The sequence below is a fragment of the Caretta caretta genome, chromosome 18 (assembly GCF_965140235.1).
Source record: "Caretta caretta isolate rCarCar2 chromosome 18, rCarCar1.hap1, whole genome shotgun sequence".
In the NCBI taxonomy this organism is placed as follows: Eukaryota; Metazoa; Chordata; order Testudines; family Cheloniidae; genus Caretta; species Caretta caretta.
Window position 1 is genome coordinate 20281895 of NC_134223.1, and position 27957 is coordinate 20309851.

The 27957-nt window shown below is 39.8% G+C and overlaps 2 protein-coding genes across 2 annotated transcripts in view; one reads left to right on the forward strand and one right to left on the reverse strand.

Moving 5' to 3' along the window:
- Nucleotides 1–31: 31 nt before the first annotated feature.
- WRAP73 (WD repeat containing, antisense to TP73) lies at nucleotides 32–27910 on the reverse strand. Its single transcript, XM_048824794.2, has 12 exons — nucleotides 27509–27910; nucleotides 24013–24165; nucleotides 23309–23425; nucleotides 8854–8926; nucleotides 7208–7311; nucleotides 6415–6501; nucleotides 5762–5896; nucleotides 5594–5671; nucleotides 3919–4024; nucleotides 2611–2736; nucleotides 1428–1619; nucleotides 32–575 (listed from the first exon to the last, which is right to left on the reverse strand). The coding sequence occupies exons 1-12, from the start codon at nucleotides 27575–27577 to the stop codon at nucleotides 466–468; spliced, it is 1350 nt and encodes a 449-aa protein (XP_048680751.1). The 5' UTR covers nucleotides 27578–27910; the 3' UTR covers nucleotides 32–465.
- The window catches only part of TP73 (tumor protein p73), an 87766-nt gene continuing 87066 nt past the window's right edge, over nucleotides 27258–27957 (forward strand). Inside the window, exon 1 of the mRNA XM_075120973.1 lies at nucleotides 27258–27511. The gene's annotated coding sequence lies outside the window, so the exon portion shown is untranslated. The remainder of the gene's footprint in view (nucleotides 27512–27957) is intronic.

The following is a 27957-nucleotide window of genomic DNA, read 5'->3' on the forward strand; positions in this document are numbered from 1 at the left end:
GCTGGGTTGATAGTTTGTAGCCACACTAGCAGAAGCTATCAAAATGTTTATTGATATTTATACAAATTAAATAACCTCTATACACTATTTACAAACATACCATTTTAGAAAATATTTTAACAAAAGTTCAAAATAAGGTTTAAGTCTTTGAACTCTAAAACTTCATAAAATCAAGACTGCTAGTTTCCACAATTTTAGTTGCAAAATTAGAGAGCTCTTTCTAAATTACTTTGTCGAACACACTTCATTTCAAGTAACTATCACAGTACTTCACCCAAGGGAGTCTTCTTACACTCCCCCAAACATAAGCTTTCTATTAGTATAAAACCTCTTCCTGCTGAACAACGAGGGCCTGCCCATTCTCATCTGTTCCATATAGATATAGCAGCACTTTTTCAAAGATCCATTTGCAAGGCAGGCTTTTCTAGCCTTGGGGGGCAGAGCGAGGGGTTCCATTATCTGCTCTTATTTTACCTCTTCTCTTTCCAAGTAGCACATGCAAAAATTATCCTTACTCAACAGTGCCATGAAGTCCCCCCTAGAGTGCCAGCAAAGTGAGAGGACCTGGAAGTCACCTGCAGATACAAATTAAAGAAATAAATAGCAAGAACTCAAGAGTTACAATAATTCTGTTCTAGAAATCTTGTTACTTGGAATAGTTTAGTAATTTCATCAGTAAGAGATAAGAGGCTTGAGTGAACAGAATTTTGTACTGTATATACCATTGTAGTTGAGCTTGACCATATTTTAATGCAAGTAAATATCACAAAATTGATCACTGTTGCAAAGATCTGCAACCTGACACTGAAGGTAAAATTTTCTTCCATGGAAGAACTACTAAGCCGAGAAGCATGCTATAGGTTATATTTAATATTTAACTTGCAAGTAGGAAAGATATTTATAAAGCAATTAGCCAGCTAATATGCTAGTCCACTGAAAGATCTTACTGTGTACCTGCAGATTAGAATAGAGGAAAGGATAGATAGGAACCTTAATTCTGCCTTTTTGGAGTAGATTGAAGATTCAGATTTCATGTTAAAATTCTAAACGCACCACAAAAAGTAATTAATTTTAAAGTACTCAAAAGTATGGTAGGCACTACACAGTTCTTATTTTGGCATTTGGTATACCAGACAGCTACCGCTTCCATATAAAAATTAACTGATATGAAAGCAAAGCCTTGAAGTGTTTTGATTTACATGTCAATAAACTACCATGCTAGGGCAATAACTTAATTACCTTAGATGTAAGCTTTATGTTCCATTCTCCCCATAATCTCTTGAATGTAGGGAATATGTGACTAAACACCCAAAATGTTTGATCACTTCAGGCAGTCAAAACATCACTATCACTAACAGTACAATCGTTTATATACATTAAACAAACTAATGATTCCGACTTGCAGCAGTAGTTTTAGGTGGCCTTACCTTCCATTGGTACCTGCACTGAGACGCACCCTGCTGGGGACCACAGGTACACTTTGCTATTCCCAGTACATATGGCAAGTCGAGGTTGACATGGATCCCACTGGAACAACTGAACAGCATACAACTGCTCCAAGACTACAAACAATTTCAACTTTTGAACATCCCAGATCCAGATGGAGTTAGGAATGTTATCTGTTAGAAATGGCCAGGGAAATGGTTAGAATACTGTAAGGAACATAACACTATATGCAATGTCATTGCAATATCTCACATTAAATGGGTTTCACTACCAGTAACCTATCTACTCTACTGCTTGCAGCATTGGTGCAGAAAAGTCTGGGCAACTAGCAATGAAGATTCATAACCTTTAACTCATTATCCCTTTAAGAAATGGTGAAAGGTGACATCACTGTGAATGTTGAATGTGTGCAGAGAGCTTGCAGTCTGAAGTACAGTACAGCAGTACCCTAGCAGTGCGCCTGAGTCCTCACTTTGGGGAAAATTGCCACTAGGACAAAAAGAGTAATTCAATCTATAGAACTTTCCTTCACCGGCTTTTCTAAAACTACATAGAGATGCCACTATTGGTGGGTTTTGTCATGTGAACATTTCTCAGCTAGGAACTGGATTAAGCCCCCCTCCCGCCCCCCCAGGCCCCTACCACCAGTTTCCTAAGATGTTTTTTTCCCCCCTTTTATTGATAACACAGCACCAGGAATGCTCTATCCTGATAGAGAGATCCAGATCTACCAGGGAAAAGGTTAGATGAAAAGTCCAGAACTCCCACAGTTCCTGCTAATGCAAAAATTATTAATATTTTGAAAATTTCTGAAAATTACTTTTGTGCAGGGAGGGGAGATGGATTTTAGCTAAGATTATGTATACAGTATAGTGAGCTAAGGCAAATATGAAGGGAGATAATTTAGCACATGGTACTTAAAGCCAAGGCTATGAGTTCATGCAGCAATTAATAGCTGGTCCCACAGCTTAGTGGTTTATGCTAAAGGCTGAATTCCCTCTGCGTACAGTGCTAGCCTCAATCCCAACTGGGGCCTCTAGCTGCAGCCAGAATACAAATAATTCACAATTAAGTAATTTACTTGTTTATTTATAGCAGAAGCAACAAGACCTAGAAAAAAACAAAAGGGTTTCTCCTTTAAAATATAGCCTACTAGGTACTAACCATTTTTGGTTGCCAGGAAACAGTTATCAGGACTAAATGCCAGCATTCCAATTCCTATTCTGGGATTTGCCCGATCAGCAACTGGTTTGACATACTGTAAAGAAACTGGTACCTGGGAAATGTCATCTGAAATTTGAAATACAAGCACTATAACAAGCAAGTCCATATGGACATGGCAATACTATTTCTAAAAACAGTTAACATTATCTCTGAAATGATAGGAAAATAGTAATATATTGCACTTCTGTAAGATGTTCCATCCAAAAGATCTTTACAAACTTTGTCTCAACATACCTGTCAGATAGTATTTCTCCTTTTTACAGAAGGAAAAACAGGTACACAGAAGAGTCTGAGATAAAGCTATGACTACAACCAAGATCTCCTAACTCCGACCCATGTTTTATAACATCTCACATATAGGCAAAGCAGTACTTGTGACACCTTAGAAACTAGTCTCTAAGGTGCCACAAGTACTCCTTTTCTTTTTGCGGATACAGAGTAACACGGCTGCTACTCTGAAATCTCATATTAACACTCATAATGAATAACGAAGTTGAACTAGTTAATGATTGCTCAGCACTATAATAGTATATGCTGAACTTTGACACTCAAATATCAGTAGTAGTAGTAAAGAGATCAGGGACTGTTGTCTGAAAAAGTAAAGGTGTTAAATTAGAAATATTAAAAAAATTCATGGTCAGAACTTGTTAGATAAAAATAATGTACCCTTCCTGATGTAGCCACCCATTTTTCCACCTGACCATACAAAAAGGCAGCATTTCTATCAGTACAGGCAGTTAGAGAGGCTTTAGGTTGTCACATCATCTGAATTTTTTTAAGTGTGGAAATTCCCATTGATTGAAGCCTCCTACAATAAGATGAGTATACTCTGCATCATCTGCAGCAGTTAATATAATTCTAGACAAGAAATATCACTGTTGCAGAGACTTAAACCAGCCAAAAATCACCCTGTTCCGAGGCACATTTTGCACAAATAAAACAACATTGGGAAGGGGCAGGTTGTCTGTCACTTCTACCCACACTGACCCCCAAAAGTTTGCCATGCCTCTCCTGGAGCCCTTCATTGCCCTTAAGATCTTCACCTTTAGCCCCATTCTGCAACCATCATCCTCTTTAGCCGAGGAAAACATGTCCTTTGAAGTCTTGCATTTAATTGAATGGGCTTCCCCTTAGCAACCCAAGGTTTGCCCCTGCCTTCAGAGGCAAAGTGAGCTATAATGTTGATTTACAAGGCTTAAATATTTTACATCACAGGTATTCTAAAGTGGTCCATTTTAGTTTGCTTACATTTACTCTGTGTGCTGAAGAGAGAGCTGGCTTGCGCTCTGGCTGGAGGGAAAGCAAGGCTCTCTGTTTCAACTCTTGGGGATTTCTCCATTTCCTTATATACAATCTACACAGAAGGAGAAGACAGTTTCACAAAAGGGCCTAGCAAGATTTGAGCCTAGTGTGTCGAGTCCTCCACATCCCATGCTCAAAATGAGCACTAAGGCACATTCATTTTAAATGTACAGTGTTTCTCAATGCTCTTTGCTATTGTACACTGGGAGCAGGCAGATTTGGGCATGGAAATGCTAAATTTTGAGATGTTTGAAAATTTTGAAAATTGGGCCCACAATTAGAAAAAGCAATTATGTAATTCAGAAATGGACATTGTATGGAACTACAAATAATCCAATCGTTGTCATTTGAGAGCCCATGTAAAATGAGTCACACAGAATGCACCTTCCCATCCCTTACCAACTGAAGGTAAATTTGGTAATATAACTGCAATCTTTTATACAGCAGGACATGCAATATTTCATTCCATGCCATTGAGAACCACTGCAAACAAGCAATGTTAATGGGATAATGCTAAAAGGAAACAGTGATGAAATGCTAACAATGTGACTAAATTGGAGCTCCCAATCTAATTTTATTAGCAGGAGCTCTCTTCTTTCCAATGGAAAGGGACTGAACTATTTCATTTGATTCTCATTCTACCTCTCAAGTTTAGATTTTTATTCTTAATTCTGAATTTGAAGGATAATGGATACATTTGGGTGTTGCAGCACTTAGTCTGGCAGCCAGGTTTAATATCTAAAATGCTTGAGTCACATTGATTGGAAGAGAAAATAAAGAGCAATAATGAAGACCGCTACCACAGAACTAAAACGGTTTTCTAGCAAGGAGACATTTTACTAAAGCATATTCTGCCTGCCAGATTCCTTGATAAGCAGCAACAATAGATTTATATGAATTTTTTTAAATTTAAGTCTGCACACCACAAACACTGATCTTTACTATAGCATATTATGTGAGACCTGCTCCGTTCCTTCTATTGGCCGTGTAATATTATTACTACCAGTGGAGATTCTTCCTCACAAAGGCTGGGGACAGAGAGAGCCTGAGATTTTGAAGTAGAATATACAGTTATCTCCCTGCTGAGAACTGTAAAAAAAACTGTGGCCACATGTGCAAGGATAAAAAAAAAGATTGTGACAAACATTTACAGAAAATGCTCATTAAGTGAGCTAGATTTGCCTATACATATGAAATTAGGTGTCATCATAAGACACTTCAAATCAAATCCAACACTATTCATACACTGCAAATTGTATAGCGCTGAGATATACAAAGTTCTCATTCATGTTCAGCTTCCGAGCACTTGGGTACACCACCACATGCAAATGAAGTCTGTAAACACAGCCACCACCTCTATCAGAAGATAGAGTACTTAACAATAATTATCCATGACTCCCTTACATAGAGAAAAGGAAGATGGAGGGGAAAAGAGAAGAGAATTCACTGAAAGAAGTCAACTAAAAATGATTAATCTATTTTCCTTACTTCATCATTTTCATTCAATTTCCTCAGCAGCATTTGCAAATCAGCAGGACTTCAGTCCAAGTAAAAAAGCTTTTACCAAAGATATCAAAACAAACTGCTGCTAAGGATCCAAGGGTCCCCATTCTATACTTACTATCTTTGGGTTAGCAATGGTCGCAGGGTGTTCAAACTCTGTAATCTTCTTCCAAGTCACGTGGTTCAGGATACGCACCTATTTCAAGGTAAGTAGTAAGGTAGTAAGAGGGGATTGCTATGACAACATTTTGCAACTGACGTGAATGGGTTTAAATTCTTTTTTTACCTTTTCATCATAGCTGCCAATCGCCAAGAACTGACTGCTGGGACTCCAGGCAACTGACTTAATACCCAGTGACCATTCATATGCACTGTATGTGGACAGCAGACGGCCATCAAGGGAGTACAGCAAGATTTTATACTGTAACACAAATTGATTTGATTTAAAGACAATTGACACTGTTAAAAACTAACAGAGAGTACATAACTCCTTTTTAAAAAACCATCCCCATCTCAATGCACAGATGTTCAAAATGGAGTTTCCCTTTTCTATATCTTATAAACTAATTCTGCAGTTATTTGTTTGGATAGTTACTAGGCTAACACGGCTGTTACTCTGAAACCATAGAATCTTCTGCAATTTTTAAACCAAGTTGGTAAAAAAATTTTTTTAAAAAAGATACTTAAATTATGAAAAAATATAAGTAGGATAATTTGGTAACAATGAGTTTATATGGCAATTTAAGCAACAGTGTTTTGACGCCCATCACCAATACCTAAGTACAATACTACAAATTGTTTCTTAAAGCCCTTCATTTTATTTTATTTTTTTAAAAGGTACTGCATTCTATGTAGCAGCCAGAAAACTACTTAATATATGTTCAGGAGCCCTTAATTAAGTGTTCAAGATCTTCAGAAATAATCTGTATTTTCTCATACCTCCAGACAAGTATCCCACACTGCCAACACACAGCCATTAGGAGCCCATTCAATCCCAGATAGGTCTTGAGTTTCAGTGTCAAAATGCTTCCCAAATGCAAAGAAAATAAAACAATGAAACAGTTTTAAAAACTGTACTTAAAATGTACGGTTGCACCTGACTTTAAAAGTAAAATCCTAAATTAGTATCACATTACCTTTACACATTTAAAAAAACATATATAAAAACATTATATATCTATCTATCTTATTGAGCTAGCACATCCTTTTATATGTCTGAATGCATAGACTAGAAACATTTCCTTTCCTTTTGTTATAATACACGACATTCACTGCTTCCTTATTTTCTCCTACCAAACTATACAAAAATCAAGATCTTTTGAAACAAAGTGCACTTTGTAATAAAAAGAACACAAATTCTCTTATGTTGTAACTTGTTGTTCAGATCATCATTTTGGCAAAAGCAAGTTGTGATCATGGTGCTGCGGCAATGTATTTTACTGTCAGCAGGATTGCTTGGATTATGCTAGAACATCTGAATGCTTCTCACAGTAAAAAAAAGAATGCAGTGCTTTATCATCCCTGTATGTGGTTTCCTAAGCAGAATTCTTCTGCCTCCCCACACACCTGCAGGCCAAGGAAGAAGAAGGAAGAAGCCATCAGAGGAAATGCCCCAAATCGCAGAGTCTAAAGTGGAGCATTAGAGTTGTTCAATGATTTAGTTAGACTCTACACTATGCAGAGTACACTTTAAATCTGTGCAATAGCAATGGAAGGCAAGGACATGTCTTACCCTCAGTAGTTGCCAGTCACTGCATACAAAGAGGCTAATGAAGTCTTTGCAGTCACGCCTCTCTGCTAATGCCATATAGCGACCATCCTTCGTGAAGGCTATTCCTGCCAGAGAGATTAGAAAATACAGTCCAGACCAGTAATATATATACTTGTGAAACTGGCCCTATTAAAGCACCAAATCTGAAAACAATTATGAGCCAAATCAGCTGGAAGTAAGAATTTATTCAGAAAAATGCGAATGATGATTGGAAATCATTTTGGCATACCTATTAGATGCCCAAAAGGCATGCTAGGCACTTCACTGAGACTCAAGCACACAAAATACTTGTCCCAAAGAGCCTATAATCTAAAAAACTGTAAACAGATGGAGTTCCCACCCTTCTCTAAAGAGTACTTCACTTTAGTGTACTGTACATAGGCCAATCTTATTTCCTTCCTAGGTTTTGACCTTCATGGTAATTCAAGAAGTTTCAATCTCAGATCTCCCTTACCAAGCTTGGCTGTACCTGGTATTTTCCCTACAGAATTTCCAGTTCCCACCCTAGTTCTCTTTGCTTCTGCAAGAGGGATATTTCAGCCTCTCTTCCATCCTGCCTTCAGGTAACAAAATATACCTGCTACTGACTCAGCAGTAAATACTCAATCTTCCTACGTGATTCAAACACCTGACATTAAGAGGACTCTGAGGAGCCTTGAGTCTCTGTGCAGGATCCCAGAGTCTGTCACCATTATATACACATGTATATGAGGACTGAATACAGATGCGTAACAAAAAGATGAGCAATGAGAGGGGATACTTATACTCCACATTTTTTGTTCTGGGTTTGTGTCACAATCCAATCTCTAGCTATACATATATAGCTATATATAGCTACATGAAATACTATATCACTGATTTCTAGCAGACTTGGCAGTGGTTTTGTTCAGTATCTTCTTTTTCACTGGTGTTTGGAAGATGGACAGGTGCATATGCTAAATGTAATATTTACTTCTCGTTCCTAGTAAGACTGTGATGACTGCAGATTAGCTCCCATGGTTCACACAAACAGTAATGGTAGTGCACTGGTATTGAGCTCAGTAAGACCTTGTCTACATTTGTGGGGACATGTAGGGTACACGTAGCTACACCCCCCAGTATAAGGCAGGCTGTGTCCACACTTGTCACCATGGTGTATAGCTAATGGCTCTGGCAGCGGGGAGCTGCTGGAGCCTTTCCCCTCTGCCTCCTCTCTACTAGAGCCTTTCAATGAGGTGGAGAAAGCTCTGGCAGCTGGACATTAATTGCTAAATTTAGCAGTGTAGATGTGGAAGACGCTGCTTGGGCACGTAGAGAGACATGGAGATATACACCCTAAGGTTCAGGTGTGTAGGTCACTCTACTTGCCTAAGTTGTACCTCCCTGTCTACCCTGCTATTTATACCCATGCTAGCTGGGCGTGCAGTGTCTGTACTCTACATGCCGCTGTAAGTGCGGACGTACCTTAAATAAGATATGCATGTCCCTCCAAGGTGATCTACAAGCATCAGCAGAAAGGTACTTGAATACACCCTGACCATAAACGTATGCTTGATTATATGTAAATTCCATTTTCCTTTATTGCCATATTAAAAATGCTTTTCCTATATTAGGTATGATACACTCACCGTGCTGACAAGCTTTGGGATACTTGATATAAGACACAGATTTTGTACACAAGGACCAGACAGTTATCCGCAGCTGTTGGAAAGAGAGAGACAGGGAAGTATTTGTTTATCTTTGCAGACAAAAAAAGTGTACAGAGAATCTAATTCAACACTAAACTTTTCACACTGGGAGGGTCTCACATTAAAACAAATGACCATGGAACCAAAACTTTTCCTAACAAAACTGTTCTACTTAAATCTTAGTGTCTCTATATTAGATTGCACTTATGTTTTATTAAAAAACCTCTTTTCCCAACAAATGTATAACCCTTCTGTAATGCCCTTCACATATTAGGTATTGTAATAATTGATCAAGTTAAAAACAGCCTCAAATTTAAGAGATTTATAGCGGTCCTGTTTTATTTAGTTCAGTAAAATGTTTTCAGGTAGAGTTTATATAGAAGTCATTATAAAATAATCAAGTTGTGTTGTATTGTAGTATACAGAATTATCCAGGACACATCGAGATTGGGCAAACAGGAGTGCCAAAGGCTGGAGATTCCAACAAAGCAACGCATCCAGTCCTCTTCCAGACTTCTATCTAATACGCCACTTTACCCTGAAGCTTTTTAGTTTTGTTTTAAAAAGGAGACGTAGTGACCAACCTGGTCCAGAACTCTGGCAACAGAGCCCTGGGCTATATGTAGAGTGCTTAAGAAGAGATCAGGTTATTAAAAATGCAAGTGAACTTGGGAGCTATAACAAACTAGATCCCCAGTCCTACACTTTGGAAGTATGGCCCAGATCCCCAGAGGTATTTTAAGCTCCTACTGAAATCAACCCTTTGAGGATCCGGACCAATGTAACTAACCTTAATGTGCAAGACTCTATACAAAACTGAACCTACATGTGTGCACTGCAACATTTAGGCATAACGGGAGGATTTAGTCACCACAGTTTAGCGTTATCCTTTCATTTCCTTATTTCTGTGGTTTTAACTAAGGAAGTTTGTGAGCTCTGATTGCTAGGAATGTTAGGTTCCCTCAAACAAAACCCCATCTCTACTTTTCAGTCAATGATATTTATTCCGATTTAGTAATGGAAGCACATAAGCAATACAGTGTTGATGAGATGTATAAAAGAAGCAGTAAGTTAAATGGCCAACAATATTAAAATTTACATTCATATTATTAAATGCTGATAGTAGTGTAAGAGCTAGCATCATGACTGCCAATGTGTATTAGGAAATCATTTTTGCACAGATCTGTGAGATTTCTAAACCATTACAGGAATCTGGAAGAACATGAAATACATAGGCTGGCAAGAGGTGAGAAATTCTTCTTGTATTTAGGTTCTTAGTGAATGATATGAGAATAGGAAACAGCATGTCATTTTTAGAGTGAAATGCTGCATCTCTTGGGATGAGATTACTAATTACTGACTCGTCACTGTATTTTTCAGTTTCAAAAAATCAAGATCTGAGCTAACCAATTTTCATTTTAATTTCCCCTTTCTCAACCACACAAACAGAAAAGTGACACGTTATGCAATTATTGGAAGGCCTTGATTTTCAAGAGACTAATTATGAACCATTTACATAGTGTTTGGGGTATTTTTGGAGACTCATGCATCTGTAGAATTTGGGAACCACAGAGGAAGCAGTCAGCTGCAAAACAGGCCTCTCCACAGCATGTCAAGGTCATAGCCTGTATTATAGAGGCTCTGCATTACCATCTGCAGATTATTCAATTAAAAACAAATACTTACTCTACCATAGCAACGGCAGCAACTCCAGACACATGTCTTCATCAATGTGTCATGTGAACCTTTGCATTTATATTTGGAGAGAGGAATATTTTCCAATATAATTTTTTTCTAGCTTTTTCAATATTTTGTTATAACAAGGGGATACTACAACAAAATGAAAGGTACAGTACAGTGGGACACCAAGAAATCTTTTCTGAAACTATCACAGCACCACCAAATCTTACAAACAATAGCAAAGTAGGCCTAGTACAATGTTTAACCACATCACTCTTTGTATTGATTTTAACCCTTCCACCAAGCAAAGGGGAAAAAATAAAACCTAGAATATGTATGGTTATGTCTACAGTTACTTCTCTAGCTTCAGGATTGTTATACACCAGCCAATGTATCTCCCTTCAAGGCATAAACCAACTGCTGCCAGAGTTGGGGAGAGCTTCCACCATGGTTAGTTTACTTTACAGTTGTCCATGATAGGTATTCTTGCAACTTCCTCTGAAGTAACTGGTACCATTGGAGATGGGATTCCAAGCTGAATGGACCACTAAGTCTGATCAGCTGTGCCATTTTTTATGTTTCTACAGCAATTTTACTAGAATGCATTTTCTTGCTACCAAGTAAGATCCAGCACTTGATCACCTGGGCGTGGCCACTATCACACCTAGTGCATGGAGCAAACTGTAAATTCTAGTGCTGCCGCCGTGTCCTAACTGAAATGCTTAAACTCTACTTCAAAGAATCCTAACTGTCACCTCCACAGAGAAGCATCAGGAGAGGCCCAAAGCAAAAAGGACTAACACTTCCTTTTTTTAAATACACCAACCTCTACACAGAGCATCACAAGAATAAATTTAAAGAGCAAGGAAGCTTGTAAAGAGATTTAAAGACATCACTCAGAAGTTGAATCAGGGTTTCTAGTTAGCCGGAAAGAGAAACAAACAATCAGTTAGGCCCCCAACCCTCTTTCATGTAAAGCAAAAAGAAAGAAAAAGTGCAAGAGGGAGCGGAGGACATGAGTTTAACTGCTCTTATCACTTTCCTATTTTCCTCCTTATGAACTAAGGATCAAGGGTCGTGCCTGGGGCGGAAGTGACATCGCTTCTGGGACTAACCACGCCAGGGGTGGGTAGTGGAGGCAGCGTCTCCCCAAACAGCCAAGTGTGGCTCCGCCCACACTCCGCCCCCACAGGGCCTTGCCGCTGGGCTCCAGGGGGCTATGGCCATGCCACTCTCCCTCCCAGCACTCCAGGGCTGCTGGGGGAGGCTGCAGCGCTGCCATCGTGCGCTCGCTCTCTGGTGGAAGGGGCAGGGTTGGGGGTAGCCTCCCCCAGCCAGCAGTTCACCCGCCGCCCATGTAGCGCCGGCCAACACACCAGCCCGCAGGGCTTCCCCAGAGCACGGGGCCTGGAGTGGTTGCCCCTATTTGCCATCCCCTAGGGACGCTCTGCAAGGACCTATAGTGTTAACTTTAAGAGTACTTAATATAGTAATTCAACAAGAATCCACTAGACCAGCAGTTCTCAAACTGTGGGTTGGGACCCCAAAGTGGGTCCCAACCACATGTTAATGGGGGTCACCAGGGCTGGCTTAGACTTGCTGGGGCCCAGGACCAAAGCTGAAGTCCAAGGGCTTGAGCCCCGGGCGTCAAGACTCAAATTATAGGCCCCTGCCTGGGACTGAAGTCCTTGGGCATCAGCTTTAGCCCCCACCTCCCCAGGTCTTGGGCTGGCTCAGGCTTTGTGTCCCCCCGCCCCGGGGTCATGTAGTAATTATTATTGTCCAAACGGGGTTACAGTACAATGAAGTTTGAGAACCCCTACACTAGACTGACTTTTGATAATCAAGTTTTATATTACCACAACTGCTGGCTTCTGGACACACAAAAATACACCATTAGGCTGTTCTGGATACAAGATTTACTTTAAAAATACCAACACCATGCCCACTCACATTCCTCTACAGCAACCGCAATAGAGGCATCCTGCTTGCTCCTATTAATTGCGCTTGCCTCTGTTCCTCCCTTAATCCAATCCAGCATCTCTCTCTCACACACACCCCGGCCACTTAACATTCAAAGCTTGTATTAAGTTCTGGGTTATAGTCAAGCATGCAAGTTTATAGCTGTAATACTGACTTGGCCTCCTGACCAAGTACCTACTAGGTATGGAAGTGTCATACAGTTTAAGGCCATGAGGGGCCACCTAGTCTGACCTCCTGTATGTCACAGGTGACCAACATCAACCCGCAGCTGCACACTAAACCCAACAATTGAAATTAGACCAAAGCATTAGAGCCCACAGGAGACGTATGTGCCACAGGAAGAGAATAGGTAGAACCAAGGGTGCCAGTGTCCAAGTCCCCTGCATGATGCTCTCCTGCCCTGCCCCCACATAAACAGTCTTGGCCCCCCAGTATAGGGCAAATCCCTGCTGCTTGAGTCAACCCAAGTACACAGGTCAGGTGAACTCCACGAAGGGGCGAGAAAGCAAGTCTCCCCACAGGCTGTAGAGGCACTCTAACTTCTGCTCTGTTTCAGCCTCCACCCCATGAGAGAAATGAGACAGTAGAGGAGCCACCTGTCCTCTCTCTGCTCTGCCCTCTAGAGCAGCGCAGAATGAGCTCCACATCGGTGCCCAGCAGCCTGCCTTCTCATGCAGGAGGACCACACTAGTTCTACTGCACAGGAAGGGATGGAATGCACCTCGAGCTAACTGCTTGGACACCAGATGATAATACTCAGTTTGGAATAAATAAGCAAATAACGTATATAATATATTATTCTAACCAAGAACTTTATTGGCTTGTGCGCTGTTTGGTAGCTTCTAAGCTTAAATAAATAAATGTATATGAAAACCCAAAACTCACAAAAAGGTATATCCAGATACAGTATGGTTACAGACAGGAAAAGTGATTAAAATAAAACTAGAACATGTTGGGATTACATTTTTAATCAGAGTGTTCTGAAAACACCTATGAAGCATATATAGCCAAAAAAAGGGTACCATTTTTGCAGTCAGTATTTTCTCAAAAGACATTTACTGTTCACTATTGCAGAGAAACTTATACAAGAGGTCATGATCTTTATTATGCAATTCCAATCTTAAAACAGCTCCAAAATATCTGCAACTGTACCAGGTACAATTCTTCTTTATCCCCCCTCATTCTGTCCGTCCCTGGAGAAGCCATTTATGACAAATTTCACTGTAAAGTTCTATTAAATATCTGTTTTACTACTATAGCATGTACTCACATGGACACTCAGAGCACATTTTAATATTACTGCACATATTTCTACATATATCTATAGGTTACTTCATTTATAATGAATAAATAAAATGGCCATTATAATATTGAGGATTTGATAGGTTCAGACTGCACACCCAGTACGTTACACAAGTCACAAGTCTGTAACTAACTGTTACAAAGAGATATTTCTTTTATAAAAGAAATACCAGACTAAATGAAGGTCTTATAGTGGGCACACAGGCTTCTTGTGTAGGCAAAGCACATATTTTTAGCCTCTTAATGCACCTGTGGAGTACAAGTACACAAAAACCCATAGGCTCTCCTGTCCAGCTCAGATATGTCACTTGAGGACCAGCTGTGGTCTAGTGCAATAAGCATGTAACTGGGAGTCACGAAATCCGAGATTCATATACCTTAAACAAGTCACAGACCAACATTTTCAAACATTGGTGCCTAACATAGGCACCTGAAAAAACTGGGCCACTTAAAGTGCCTAAACTCTGGTACCTAAGTTTGAAAATATTGCTCTTACTGTCTGCGACTCAGTTATCCCATCTGTAGAATAGGAAGATTGTTACCCAAACTTTGAGAAGCACTTTGAAATCTATGGATGAAATGCAGAGTATAGTTATACTGTGTATATTTCATTGTCAACATGTAACTAGTCCCATGGACAAGAAAGCCTTCATATTCCCAATGGTAACAGCCACATTTATCCACATACTTGCCCTAAACCTCTATGAAAACTACACAAGAAAGATGGTCTCTGCTATCAATGAAACAAAGAAGGGAAGGAAGAGAGTACAGTGCTCACTGCATGTGAAAAAAGGTAAAACAGCCATTTAAAGTTTAACAAATGGAGTTTTCTGTGAAAAAAAAGTTTTTCCCTGAAGCAAAAATTGATTTGATCAACTGCAAGCATTTCTTTACTAACCATTCCAAGATGTTCTCTCTTTAGTGCGGATGTGAAATGTCAAAGTGAAATGTCAAACTCAAATCCTAATGGTCATGCTGTCCAGGAAGTTTTCAGCTGTTGTTTTGCAGTGGAAAAACAAACCAAAAGCAGCAGCATTTTTAAAATAGCTTAAAAACAGCTGAGAATAAAAAAGTATTTAGATGGTAACGTGATAAACAGTCCAGTGCTGGGTTAGAGATTTCACCCCAGCTTTGACAGCTTTAGGCAGGTGAGAGACTGGTGATTTTCACTAGACCAAAAAAAAAAAAAAAAAAGCCACACACTTTTAAACAAACTTGCATCTCAAGTGACCGTCAACTTTCGTCCCAGACTTGACTGGGTCACAAGGCCTCCTTCCATAGCTGTGTCTGTCAGCACAGGATTTCAGAGGATTATTCAGGGCACATTCCTTGACAGAAAGTATTTTTCAACCAATATAGCCATTTACAATTACTAAGGATTAGCTCCATTATGCACAAAAAGCACACTTTTTAAAACTGTGGCTGTAATTTACAATAGGTTTACTGACATCTTAACCCCCTGACTGTGCTAGAAAACACAGAAATATGCAGTTCATAAAATAGGACTCCTAATGGAAATATTGGATGAACTAATGTTACTGATTGTTGTATTGTACTTTGGTAAACATGGGAGTCACAATGAAAAAAAGAATGGAAACCTAAAGCTTCCTTCTCCTATGAATCAGGGGAGTGAATTATCTACAATAATTTGAACAAAATGAACATACCAAATTTGCATAAGTTGCAGGATGGGTGGGATACGACAATATCCTAGTGTTACATGTACAATCTGTATTATATAGCTAATTACAAACATCCACTTTCCCCCTCCTTACATTCTAGCCGAGTTCTCTTCAAGATACATACACTCCCACATTGTGGAGCATGCAGACAGAAGGACGTCATCATAAGATGCAAGATATCTGGCACAGTATCCGCTTTCCCATTGGCAGATGCTACCAGGCTGTTCTAGTAATACAGCAATAGGCTTGAAAGTGCCATTCTGCTCCGACAATGGTCACTTCTCTCTGTGGATCTGCACCCACGCCCGGTTCAGAGTTAGAGCCATTTCCTATAGCAGGTAAAGTGAGCACACTACTTTTTATCCCTACTAAAAAATACAAATATAACTACAGGAGACTGACCAGATTTCTATTCCATTTCGTGAGAACTAACTAACTACGATTTCTAAGCAAGCCAGAAAGAATCCAGCTTGACTTTCAGATTCCTGGCTGAGTTTGTAGAGCTGGTAATTAGAAGTACATCTTTTAGATTTTAAATTAAGCTAGAGTGATCTGGAGTCACTGAAACAGAAACATGGAACCCCACAGCACCATTAGGAGAGTCACTGTTCAGTTTCTATTCACCCTTGAAGGCTGCTGTAAGCATCAACAACTGGAAATCAGCTCAATGCACCCTGGATGATAAAAATCAAGCTGCAAACTTTGCATGTAATGAGCCCCTATTTTGGACTAGTGCCTTTGCTATGAGTGTGTGACACAAAGGGGAACTTTTAGCTAAACAAAAGTTATAAGTGACTGAAAGCACATGGGAGTATGCTCAGCTGACAAAGATGGTGGCAGACCCTAATAAAGGGTTATGCCTTTTATATCATCAGAGTCTACAGTGTCCCAGCCTGGCCAGCTGCTTAGACAATTTACAGGAGGACTGTCTGACACCCCCCCACACCCCCCCAACCCAGACCCACCCACTCCACAATCCTGCTAGCAATGCAAGCTAGAAGAGCAAGCCTGAAAGCTCCTCACATCTGAAGAAGGCTTGCAGGATGAAGCCCTGCATATCCATCTTGTTTTGTTACTTCTGCCCTCATCCACTGTTTTTTCAGATTCTGTTGCTGTCCTATTAAGTGTTACACAACACATGACCAGGTATGGGTGGTTGGGTGGGGGGGTTTGTTGTATTTTAAACTGAAGACATTACATACAAAACCAACTTTGTTAATGCAGCATTAAGATCACATTTAAATAAATCAATACAAAATACCAGGGAATGCAATAGAGTCCCTAGGAACTTTTAACTCTCATACATATACACTATTAAATGTAACTTAAATACACAAAGACAATGAAATACGTATAACTTAATGTTTCTATGAAGACCATAACCATTGCATTCCTTGACTTTCCTGTTTTAAGTGTAGCCACAACAGTTTTTCCACCTTTTGTATACATCATATTCTCACAAATATACACAGTAACACCACCAGAACAGCCATACTGGGTCAGACCAATGCTCCATCTAGCCCAGCTTCCTGTCTTCTAACAGTGGCCAATGCCAGGTGCTTCAGAGGGAATGAACAGAACAGGTAACCATCATGTGATCCCATCCCGTCGCCGATTCCCAGTTTCCGGCAAACAGAGGCTAGGGACACTTCAGAGCATGGTTTTGCATCCCTGCCCATCCTGGCTAATAACCATTGATGGACCTATCCTCCATGAACTTAGCCATCCTTTTTTGAACCCTGTTATAGCTTGGCCTTCACAACATCCTCAGGCAAGGAGTTCCACAGGCTGATTGTCCACTGTGTGAAGAAATACTTCCTTTTGTTTGTTTTAAGCCTGCTGCCTATTAATTTCATTTGGTGACCTCTAGTTCTTGTGTTATGAGAAGTAAACAACACTTCCCTATTTACTTTCTCCACCCCAGCCATGATTTTATAGAACTATATCATATCCTCCCTTAGTCGTCTCTTTTCCAAGCTAACAAGTCCCAGTTTTATTAATCTCTCCTCATAGGGAAGCTGTTCCATACTCCTAAAATTTCTGTTGACCTTTTCCAATTCCAATATATCCTTTTTGAGATGGGGCGACCACATCTGCATGCAGTATTCAAGATGTGGGCATACCATGGATTTAGAAAGAGGCAATATATTTTCTGTTTTATTATCTCTTTCCTAATGATTCCCAATACTGTTAGCTTTGACTGCCACTGCACATTGAATGAATGTTTTCAGAGAACTATCTCCAATGACTCCAAGATCTCTTTCTTGGGTGGTAACAGCTAATTTAGACCCAATCATTTTATATGTATAGTTTGGATTATGTTTTCTAACGTGCATTACTTTGCATTTATCAACACTGAATTTCATCTGCCATTTTCTTGCCCAGTCACCCAGTTTTGTGAGATCCTTTTGTAGGTCTTCACAGTCTGCTTTGGACTTAACTATCTTGAGTAGTTTTGTATCCTCTGCAAATTTTTCCACCTCACTGTTTACCCCTTTTTCCAGATCATTTATGAATATGTTCAACAGTACTGGTCCCAGTACAGACCCCTGGGAGACACCACTATTTACCACTCTCCATTCTGAAAACCTACCCTTTGTTTCCTATCTTTTAACCAGTTACTGATCCACGAGAGGACCTTCCCTCTTATCCCATGACAGCTTACTTAGCTTAAGAGCCTTTGGTGAGGGACCTTGTCAAAGGCATTCTGAAAACCTAAGTACACTGCTTGTTGACCCCCTCAAAGAATTCTAGTAGATTAGTGAGGCATGATTTCCCTTTACAAAAACCATGTTGACTCTTCCCCAATAAATCATGTTCATCTAGGTGTCTGATAATTCTGTTCTTTACTATAGTTTCAACCAATTTGCTTTGTACTGAAGTTAGACTTACCAGCCTACAATTGCTGGGATCGCCTCTGGAGCCTTTTAAAACAATTGGCATCACATTAGCTCCCCCAGTCATCTGGTACAGAAGTGGATTTAAATGATAGGTTACGTATCAAAGTTAGTAGTTCTGCAATTTCATATTTGAGTTCCTTCAGATCTCTTGGGTGAATACCATCTGGTCCATGTGACTTATTACTGTTTTAATTAATCAATTTGTTTCAAACCTTCCTCTAATGACACCTTAATCTGGGACAGTTCCTCAGATTTGTCATCTAAAAAGAATGGCTCGGGTTGGGGAATCTCCCTCAGATCCTCAGCTGTGAAGCCCGACACAAAGAATTCATTTAGTTTCTCCACTATGGCCTCATCTTCCTTGAGTGCTCCTTTAGCATCTCGAGTGCTAAATTGTTTGTTTTGCAGGCTTCCGGCTTCTGATGTACTTAATTTTTTTGCTGTTAGAATTTGAAGAACAGCTAGCCAAAGACTCAAAAAGTTTCTTGACCTTCCTAATTATATTTTTACACTTCATTTGCCTGAATCTATGCTCCTTTCTATTTTCCTCAATAGGATTTAAACTTCTACTTTCAAAAGTTTTTTGCCTTTTTGTCTCACTGCTTCTTTACTTTGTTGTTTAGCCATGGTGGCACTTTCTTCGTTCTTTTACTATGTTTTTTAATTTGGGGTATACATTTAAGTTGAGCCTCTATGATGATGTCTTTAAAAAGTTTCCATTAAACTTGCAGGAATTTCACTTTTGGCACTGTAACTTTTAATTTCTGTTTAACTAGCTTCCTCATTTTTGTGTAGTTCCCCTTTCTCAAATTAAATTCTACCATGGTGGGCTGCTTTGGTGTCCTTGCCCTCTCCCTCCCCACTGGGATGTTAAATTTTATTATGTTATGGTCACTATTACCAAGCGGTTCAGCTATATTCACCTCTTGGTCCAGATCCTGTGCTCCATTTAGAACTAAATCATGAATTGCCTCCCCTCTTGTGGGTTCTAGAACTAGTTGCTCCAAGAAGCAGTCATTTAAGGTGTCAAGAAACATTATCTTTGCATCTTGTCCTGAGGTGACATGTACCCAGTCAATATGGGGATAGTTGAAATTCTCCATTGTTACTGAGTTTATTTTTATTGCCTCTCTAATCTCCCTGAGCATTTCACTGTCACAGCATCCTGGTCAGGTGGTCAGCAAGACTTTTACTTCATTTGACTCTACACCATAGTACCATTCCCCCTCCAGTACAACTTATTCTGTACTTTCGATATATTTTATACCCTGGTATTACTGTGTCCCATTGATTATCCTTATTCCACCAAGTTTCTGTGATGCTGGTTATGTCAATATCCTCATTTAAACACACAACACGGCACTTCATCTTCACATTTAGACTTCTAGTATTCGTATTTAAGCACTTAAAAAAATTGTCTGCTTGCTATTATGTGATGTAATTGTATGGGACTCTTTCATTAAATTAAACATTACCATTTGTCATCCCTAATATAGCTGGTTCTTTATCCAACAGTTACATAAAATGGTATCCCTTGTTAACACATTCCTTATGTAAAATAGTACTCAATGTTTTGTAATGCTATTTTTTCACACCTATTTAAATATTTGCTATCAACTGCTGCTTTTAGAAGTTTGATGGAAATAGTATCTCTTCTGCTGTTATCTGTAATGAGATACAGTGGCTGATGCTGGATTCAGTGGACCAAATTCAATGATCAAAAAGTTGCTGACCACGGATTAATGTTTTCCAGGACCTTTAGTCAATAAAGTGTAGGCTAACTTCAATTAAAAAGACTAGGCAGCAAAACAAGACACAAAAAAGAAAATATGTAAGTTAGGGATTTGTGCTCAGCTTTGTTTAAACTCAATATACCATAAATACCCATACCAATGACAATGCTGGGCAGTACTCAGCCAAAAAAAAAAAAAAAAAAAAGTTATAGGTACAGCACTTTTCTATACTCTATTTCCAGTAAGACCGTGTCACTGAGTTGACCTGTGTACCATTCTGCATGTTTTGATTGCATCATTCGTGTGAAGCGTTAGATATTAGTGTTAGAATCTCAGTCATTGGAGATTTTTAAGAGCAGGTTAGAGAAACACCTGTCAGGGATGGTCTAAATAATACTTAGTCCTGCCTTCAGTGCAGGGGACTGGACTAGAAGTCCCTTCCAGTCCTATGATTCCATTTACCTGTAGCATTTTGTATTACTGGATACTATGCCATAATGTTTGGTCTCAGATATATGGTGTATTATATGTATGAAGGATTCTCATTTGCAATGAAACAAGTTTAAACTGAAACATTTTCAGATTTGCATTGATCTTAAATACATACAGCATAATGCTACGTGTCTCAAAAAGGTATCCACTACCGAGTTTGCACACCATGAGCAGTAATGGACCTCGAAGTATTCATGGAAAAGTCTCCCATTTATTTTAAGTTAGATGTTGGTTTCTTGTACGCCGATCAGATCAGAAAAATCAGTGTTATGAACTATACTTTGTTTATAATTCATATACCATACAGAACACCCACTATGAAAATAATGCAGTTTAGTTATAGAGAGTTATAAATCACACAAGTAGCTAGAAACAAAGTACCACTATCACTTTTTTTTTTTTTTTTAAACTACAATGTGTTTAAAGTAACATGAAAAAATATTAGTGAACCCATTTTGGAGCATATATATTGACCTGAAGAATTACAAGTATGAGTCATAATTAGTTGGTTCTATATTAAAATGTCAGACTACCAAATCTGAGCAGTGTGGGTTAACACAGAACCTTTAAAGCCTTCAAATGATCCTTGAACTTGATAATGTACATAATATGATGATATTAAGTATCCTGCTATTTCTTGTCTCAAACACCGTCTGTCCCGGTAGAGACTATGGATATAGCATACTAGAGAGTAAACACAACACAGACACCAGCATAACCCAAGCAGCTGTCTGACACAAGTTAATTTAGCAACCTGTTTACAGCTGGAGAGAAAAACTATCCTAGCACAGATGCCAACTTGGCAAAGGCTTAAATGAAATCCTGTGGGGTCAAACTGAGTTCTGATAGGTGGTAAAAAAAAAAAAAAAAAAAAAAAAAAAATACTCACTAGTCCACCCCCGCATGCATGTTCCATTATGAGCCTACTTGTAGCATGCAGCAGCAGGAGCCGCCCACAGTTTTGGTTACTCAAACTACAACAATCCTGCCTATTAGACATGTGTCTGTCTTTAGTTTGAACAACCGGACTCATTTTTATCCCCACCAAGGACAACCAAAACGGGGAAACTCTTTCCTGGATTCATCACTGTGTAGTCACCACAGTCCCCTGGAAAAAGAAAGGAAGTGCTGATTTATAGTCAGAAAACTGTTCTCCCTCTACACTGGACACCAAAAACTCCCTTGTGAAACTCATTTAAAAATCCCAGTGTGTGGGTCATGAAATATTTTCTGGCTGTATTCAATTTCACTCTCACACTCACTTAGAAATGTTAGCATTCCAGGCTTGCATTAACTCTCTACCATCCACACACAAAATCATCTTCTCATATCCACAGCAAAGATACCAACTCCAATATTTTGCTCTCCCTGCCAGCACAGGGCTTCTCCCATGGATGATAATGGGAATTTCATACATGTAAAAAACAAACAAGATATAGGAATCAAGGTCCACTGTGTAGAATGAAGAAATGAATTTTTCCTCTCAAGTCATTTCCTCACCTTTACCTCTAAAAAGATACTCATATCCAGACAGGTGAAATCTCCATAAGCATTAAAGAATTTTGCAGCACACAGATACTATGAATTTGTTGGATTAAAAAGTGAATTTAGTGCTGGTAAAAGCTGCTGGTGTGACAACCCTGGTATATGAAGTTTATGAATATTCAGAGAACAGGTACAGTGGCAAGGCAAATTTACTGTATTTAGTTCTTAGCTTCTTTTCACTATTACTGTTACTGCTCTGAGCTCTGATCAAATCATATAGTTCTGAAAACACCTATGAAACCCCTCCCACTGTTTTCAGTGAGCTTTGAAGCAGGCTCATACTGACCAAACTCAGTGTCATATCTTGGCTAGGATTCCAGACTAAGGCTCTTATCCTACAAGCACTAATACATGTTTAATTTTAGTCCTGCAAGAAGTTCCATTGAAATCAATAAGACTAATCACATGAGTAAAGTTAAGCATATGTGGAACTTTCTGCAGGTCAGGTTCTAAGTCTTAGAAGTAATTTATCTAAACAGCATTGCCTTATTTTTATTTAAAAGGGCACTCTTACTTAAAAAGCATGCCGTAAACCTATATTACTCGGATCACACTAAATTACTTGAACTATATTTTAAAAAAATTCTGCTTATGTATTACTTTTCATGCTTACTTTTTGCATCCCTCAGCTTGGATGATTAAAATCAGATAGATTACTATCAATTTCATACTCTTAATGCCTTAGTGGAGGAAATCTGTTTAAAAATAACTGTTCCCGTTAGAGTTTTAGAAACATTTCTGTTCACAGATTTTGGAAAAAAGTTTGTGTATTGTTTTTTTGCCCAAATTTGAATTTCTGGTCACATTTGCCCGTTCTTTAACATCTTTTTTTAAATGCATAATTTCATTTTGAAAGGCATGAGTGTTCAGTATTCCACCTTTTCACCAAAAAAAATCAGAAAGCAAACTGTAAAAGAACTAAGCGGTGATTAAATCAGAATGATCTAAAACAAGGAAAAAAATGTGCATATACATTGATTAATAGAACACTACAGCTTTAAGAGCTCTAGGCTATTTTAGATGCGGTGTGCAGGCAGTAATAGGATACTCTACAGAACAATCATGACTTCACACTTACGTAAAACTCGGTTGTATTGAGAATATGACGACCATCCGGACTCCAGCACGAAGCCACCAATCCTGCTGACCCCTCATCAATCTTGCAGTGCCAGTCTGGCTGCTCCAAGGACCAGACCTAGGTCAGAGAGACTAGTCAGTGCAGCAAACTGAATAGCACACCAAAACCTCCCTCTCATCACAGAGCCACGCTACAGCTAAGAAAGAAAATTCCATCAACACATACCAAGGGGTCAGGAAACCTTTGAAAGCCTTTGGCCATGAAGGACTGGCGCTGGATCCCATTACAAAAGTAAGCTGCACATCTCTGTGCATTAACACAAGTCATAAAGCATATTTTCTTCTGTCATGTTTTCTGAATACCATCCTTTTTAAAGCTTTTGCTCCCTTTAATAAGAGTCTGCATGTATTTATTCCTTCTGAAATAACAGATATATGAGATACTTGGTAGCAGCTTTTGTTTTTACACATTTGCTCCAAGTGTTTTTATTCTGATGTTATTTATCTTCAGACTAACAAATAACCTTTTAATCAAGGTTTTGACAAACAGTAGCAACCTCGACTTTCTTCAAACCATGTGTTATTAATCAGAGTATCAGTTACTTTGGCAAAAACACTCAATTAGTGCTTGACATTAGAAGTTCTCAATTTAGTAGTTAGTAAATTTTAGACAGAAACAATACGCCATGCTGTATCTGTACTTACCTGAACAATCCCTCGTTTATACATGGCACACAAGATAAAGAGAGAGTCTGACGACCATTCTATGTACTGGATCTGATCCAGGCAAGTATACAGCTGAAGGATCTGGAGGTTGTTCACATCTCGAACTATCAAACGGTACTGCACACACGAAGCCTGAATGCAAACAAAAATAAACTGCTTAACTGACGCACCCATATCAGAGTTATTAACTGAGACTTAAGAGTGCCAGGACTTGAGCTGCATCATTCACTCTCTACCACACTGATCTAGAGTTTAGATGTTTTGGATGCACTAGGATTTATACTTTTGGATTTGTAGGTTTGTTATGAGCTACACAACCAATTGCAAAAGAAGGTGAATAGAGATTAATCCAAAGCAAACGTTAGATGATTTTAATGTATTTGTTAAGAGTTTACAAAACTCACCTATGTGTTTAAGGCTGAAGGATAGAAATGTTTGGTTTCAGGCCAAACTTTTTATTTTAAAAAGGTACTAAATTTGTTTTACATTTAAAGTACAAAAACGTTTTCAAACATTTCTATCACAAAAACTGTTGTTTTCCAAGATGATACAATCAACTTGAATCTAGTCAATTTCAAAAATGAATTAAAGTAGCTTCAGATATTGCACATGTCCCTGACTTTCCCCCAGTAAATTTTTGTGACTTCAGAGTCAATTTTCTTATTTTAAAATGTTTATTTTCTCCCTCTCCCCCCCCCCTTTTGCTGTGCCCTTAAAACTCAGTAAACTGACTATACAGAAAGCATCATCAAATGCATAAAGTAAACAAAAAAAGGGATGGGTTATTATAATGACACTAGTCATAAAAGTTAAGCAGCTGCTTAAGTATTTTCAGGACTAGGGCCTATATAAGTAAGGAAAAATATCTGTTTGCTCCATTACTACTATTTATACTAGTCAATTGCACCTACTTCTTAAAACTATTTTTCTTCCATTTCATGTTTTCCTTTTAATGAAAAATTGGCTACAGCCTTATTCTGGAGTAAGTGAATAACATGCAAGTGAAGTAACACACATGTAAGCAATTGCACAACTGAGAACTCATAGCAGGATCAGAGCCTCAAGATTTTAAAAAGTGTCTTCAAACAATACAGACAATGGGTCTAAACTTTGCAATTTTTTGTTTTGACTCATAACTAAACCAGTGCATTAGAAATATTTTTAATTTTTAATTTAAATAAAACACTGAGGGGCACATCTTGGTCCCAATGATGTCACTGGGAACAAGCCTGATCCTGAACATTCAATTTTTGGGCTGAGATCTTGTCTGACAGTCAGTCAGTTCAAAGTGAAGTTTTATGCGATGAAGAAACTAATGTACAGTAACTGCAAGTAATGAAGAAACTGATCACCAGTAGGTGTCACTATAATACTTAATACTGTACAACATTATCTTTACGGTCAGAGCAAAATAGAAGTTAAAACTTAGAGAAGGTTATATATTGTAACTAGACTGTTCACTAAATTGTTTTGCTAAAACTAATTTTTTTTTAAAAAGTTAGTCATGCTTTTTTATCATCTGCAGTATAGAAACCAGCTCACAAAGTACAGGGATTTGATTGCAAAAGACTAAGTGATCTGCTATTTGTCTCTCCCTCAGGTTCACTATTATGGTAGCACCCAGAGGCCCCAACTGACATTGGGATCCTGTTATGCTAGGCACTGTAGAGCAGTCCCAACATACCACAGAGCTTACAATCTATCTAGACAAGGCAGAAAGGGAAGGAGCGGAAACACAGGCAGAGAGGTGAAGTGACTTGCCCATTGTCACCCAGCAAATTAGTGGCAGAGCTGGGAACAGAACGCAGGTCTCCTGACTCAGTGCGGTGCCATAGCTGCAGGATCAGGATACCTTTCCCTGCAGCTTTCAAAAAAAAGCTCAGTAAAATGGTGGCTTTTAAGATTCATTTGAACAATACATTTATGGATTCCTACTGCTAAACTTACGGCTAATTCTTACACAAAGCAAAACAAGGGAGTGTGTCGTCCCGTTCCCCCCAATAATTACTGCCTCTCAAGACAAAAGTCAGTTGCTTCAAAAAGCACGAAGGCCAATACAGACGTTTCTATATTTTTTTTTATAACAGCTGCTATTACTCACAATGAAAAAATATTGTAAGGTACGTGAAGGATCGTTTTTCATTAACTAAAATCCACACAGTATTAATGGCTGTAAGCATACTCTCCCTTAAACCAACAACAACGGAGGGGGTTGTTTGTATGTAATGAAATATCTAGGGTTGAGGAACATTAAAACAGTTCAATCTTAGTGACCAATTTTCTATACAATACTTTGATTGTACATTAAAAAGGTTATTAACAGCAGCACCAAAGTTAGGTGCATGTCTGTTGTTGTTTGGTTATATACACTGGGTATAGGAATGGATGATAAATGCAAATTTTACTAAAGATTTAAATAGTTTTATTAGGAAACTAAAAAAAGTTGGTAAAGCCCCTTAATAAGTAAGTGGTTAACAGAAATATACAATATCCCAGGAAGATTAAATTTAGTTTTTGCTAGTAAAATCTTAAATTTTGTGATCAATATTAACATTGCTTTTGAATGCATTTAATGAGTCTCAACAGTTATACTAATAATGCATTATTTCCACATGTAATTTCCACACAAAAGTGTTTATATCAAATGTATCACTAGTTAGGAACATCACTACAAGATCATTACCTTCAGAATAAAAAAGTGTGTTCATCAAAATAAAATGTTACATTTTAAAAGACATTTACTATTTGATAGAACAATTACATTTTACATTGCAAGACCCCCGTTGACTGTTTTCTGCCCTGATGACAGATTCCCTAGACATCAGTCACTCTCAGTTTCACTCGTACTTTGTTTCGAATTCCTTTTTTTTTAAAAAAAACAAAACTGAGTCTCCTATTCGCAGTGAATACCTTTCGGCTAGAGGTTCACTAACCCACATGCCTCTACAAATCGTTTCTCGCTTTTGTTACACATTTCCTGTCAGTTCGGCGGGTTCTACAGGGGGATCTCATGCAGCGGCTCTCAAGCTTTTGCCCGGGTGACCTCTGGCACACAGCAAGTCGGGGAGCGCGGCTCCCTCGTGAACTAAAACCACTTTCTATCCATCTAACGCCATCATGAATGCTGGAGGCAAAGGGGGCTTGGGGTGGAGGCTGGCAGCTCGCCCCCCCCCCCCATGTAGCAGCCCCGCGACCCCCGGTTTGAGAGGAGGCCCATACCTAAGGGCAGAGGCTCCTTGGTGGCTGGGGACAGGCCGGGGGCCGGTTTCCTGACCAGGCAGCCACCGCACACAAGGCAGGAGTCGGGGGGCGCGGCCCGAAACCCACCCCCTGGAGGTGGGAGAACGAGAAGCGCCGGGGGCCGGCCCGACCCCGGGGTGTGTGTCAGGGGGAGCCGGGCCCGGCACACGCCAGCCGAGCCCCTGCAGAGCCCGGGCTGCGGGTCTCCGGCCAGCCGCGGCGCCGGGCCACTCACCAGGTACTTCCCGTCGGGCGAGAACTTGCACAGCAGGCTGGAGAGCTTGAACACCTCCGAGAAATTCATGGCGGGCCCCGGAGAGCAGCCGCGGGGAGCTCCCGGGCCGGTGCGCGGGCCCCGCGGCCCCAGTGCCCGGGGCAGCGGCCGGCGTCACCCAGACCCCGAGGGAGCCGGGCCGAGGGGGGAGCTCGGGGCAGCCAGGCCCCAGCGCGGCCTGCCCCGTTCCCCTGACAACGCGGCCTCGCACAGAGCCGCAGCCGGGGCCCGAGCCAGGCCGCGACTCCCGGGGCCGGGAGGGGGGTGAACCCGCAGCCCGATTCAAACCCGCCCGCTCCCCGCCGCCTCCAACCGCCTTCCCGGGCCGGAAGCGGGCAGGAGGGTACCGGGAACCCGGGCGGCTTATCGGGGCCAGGCCCGCCCCGGGGCAGCCTGGGAGTTGTAGTCCG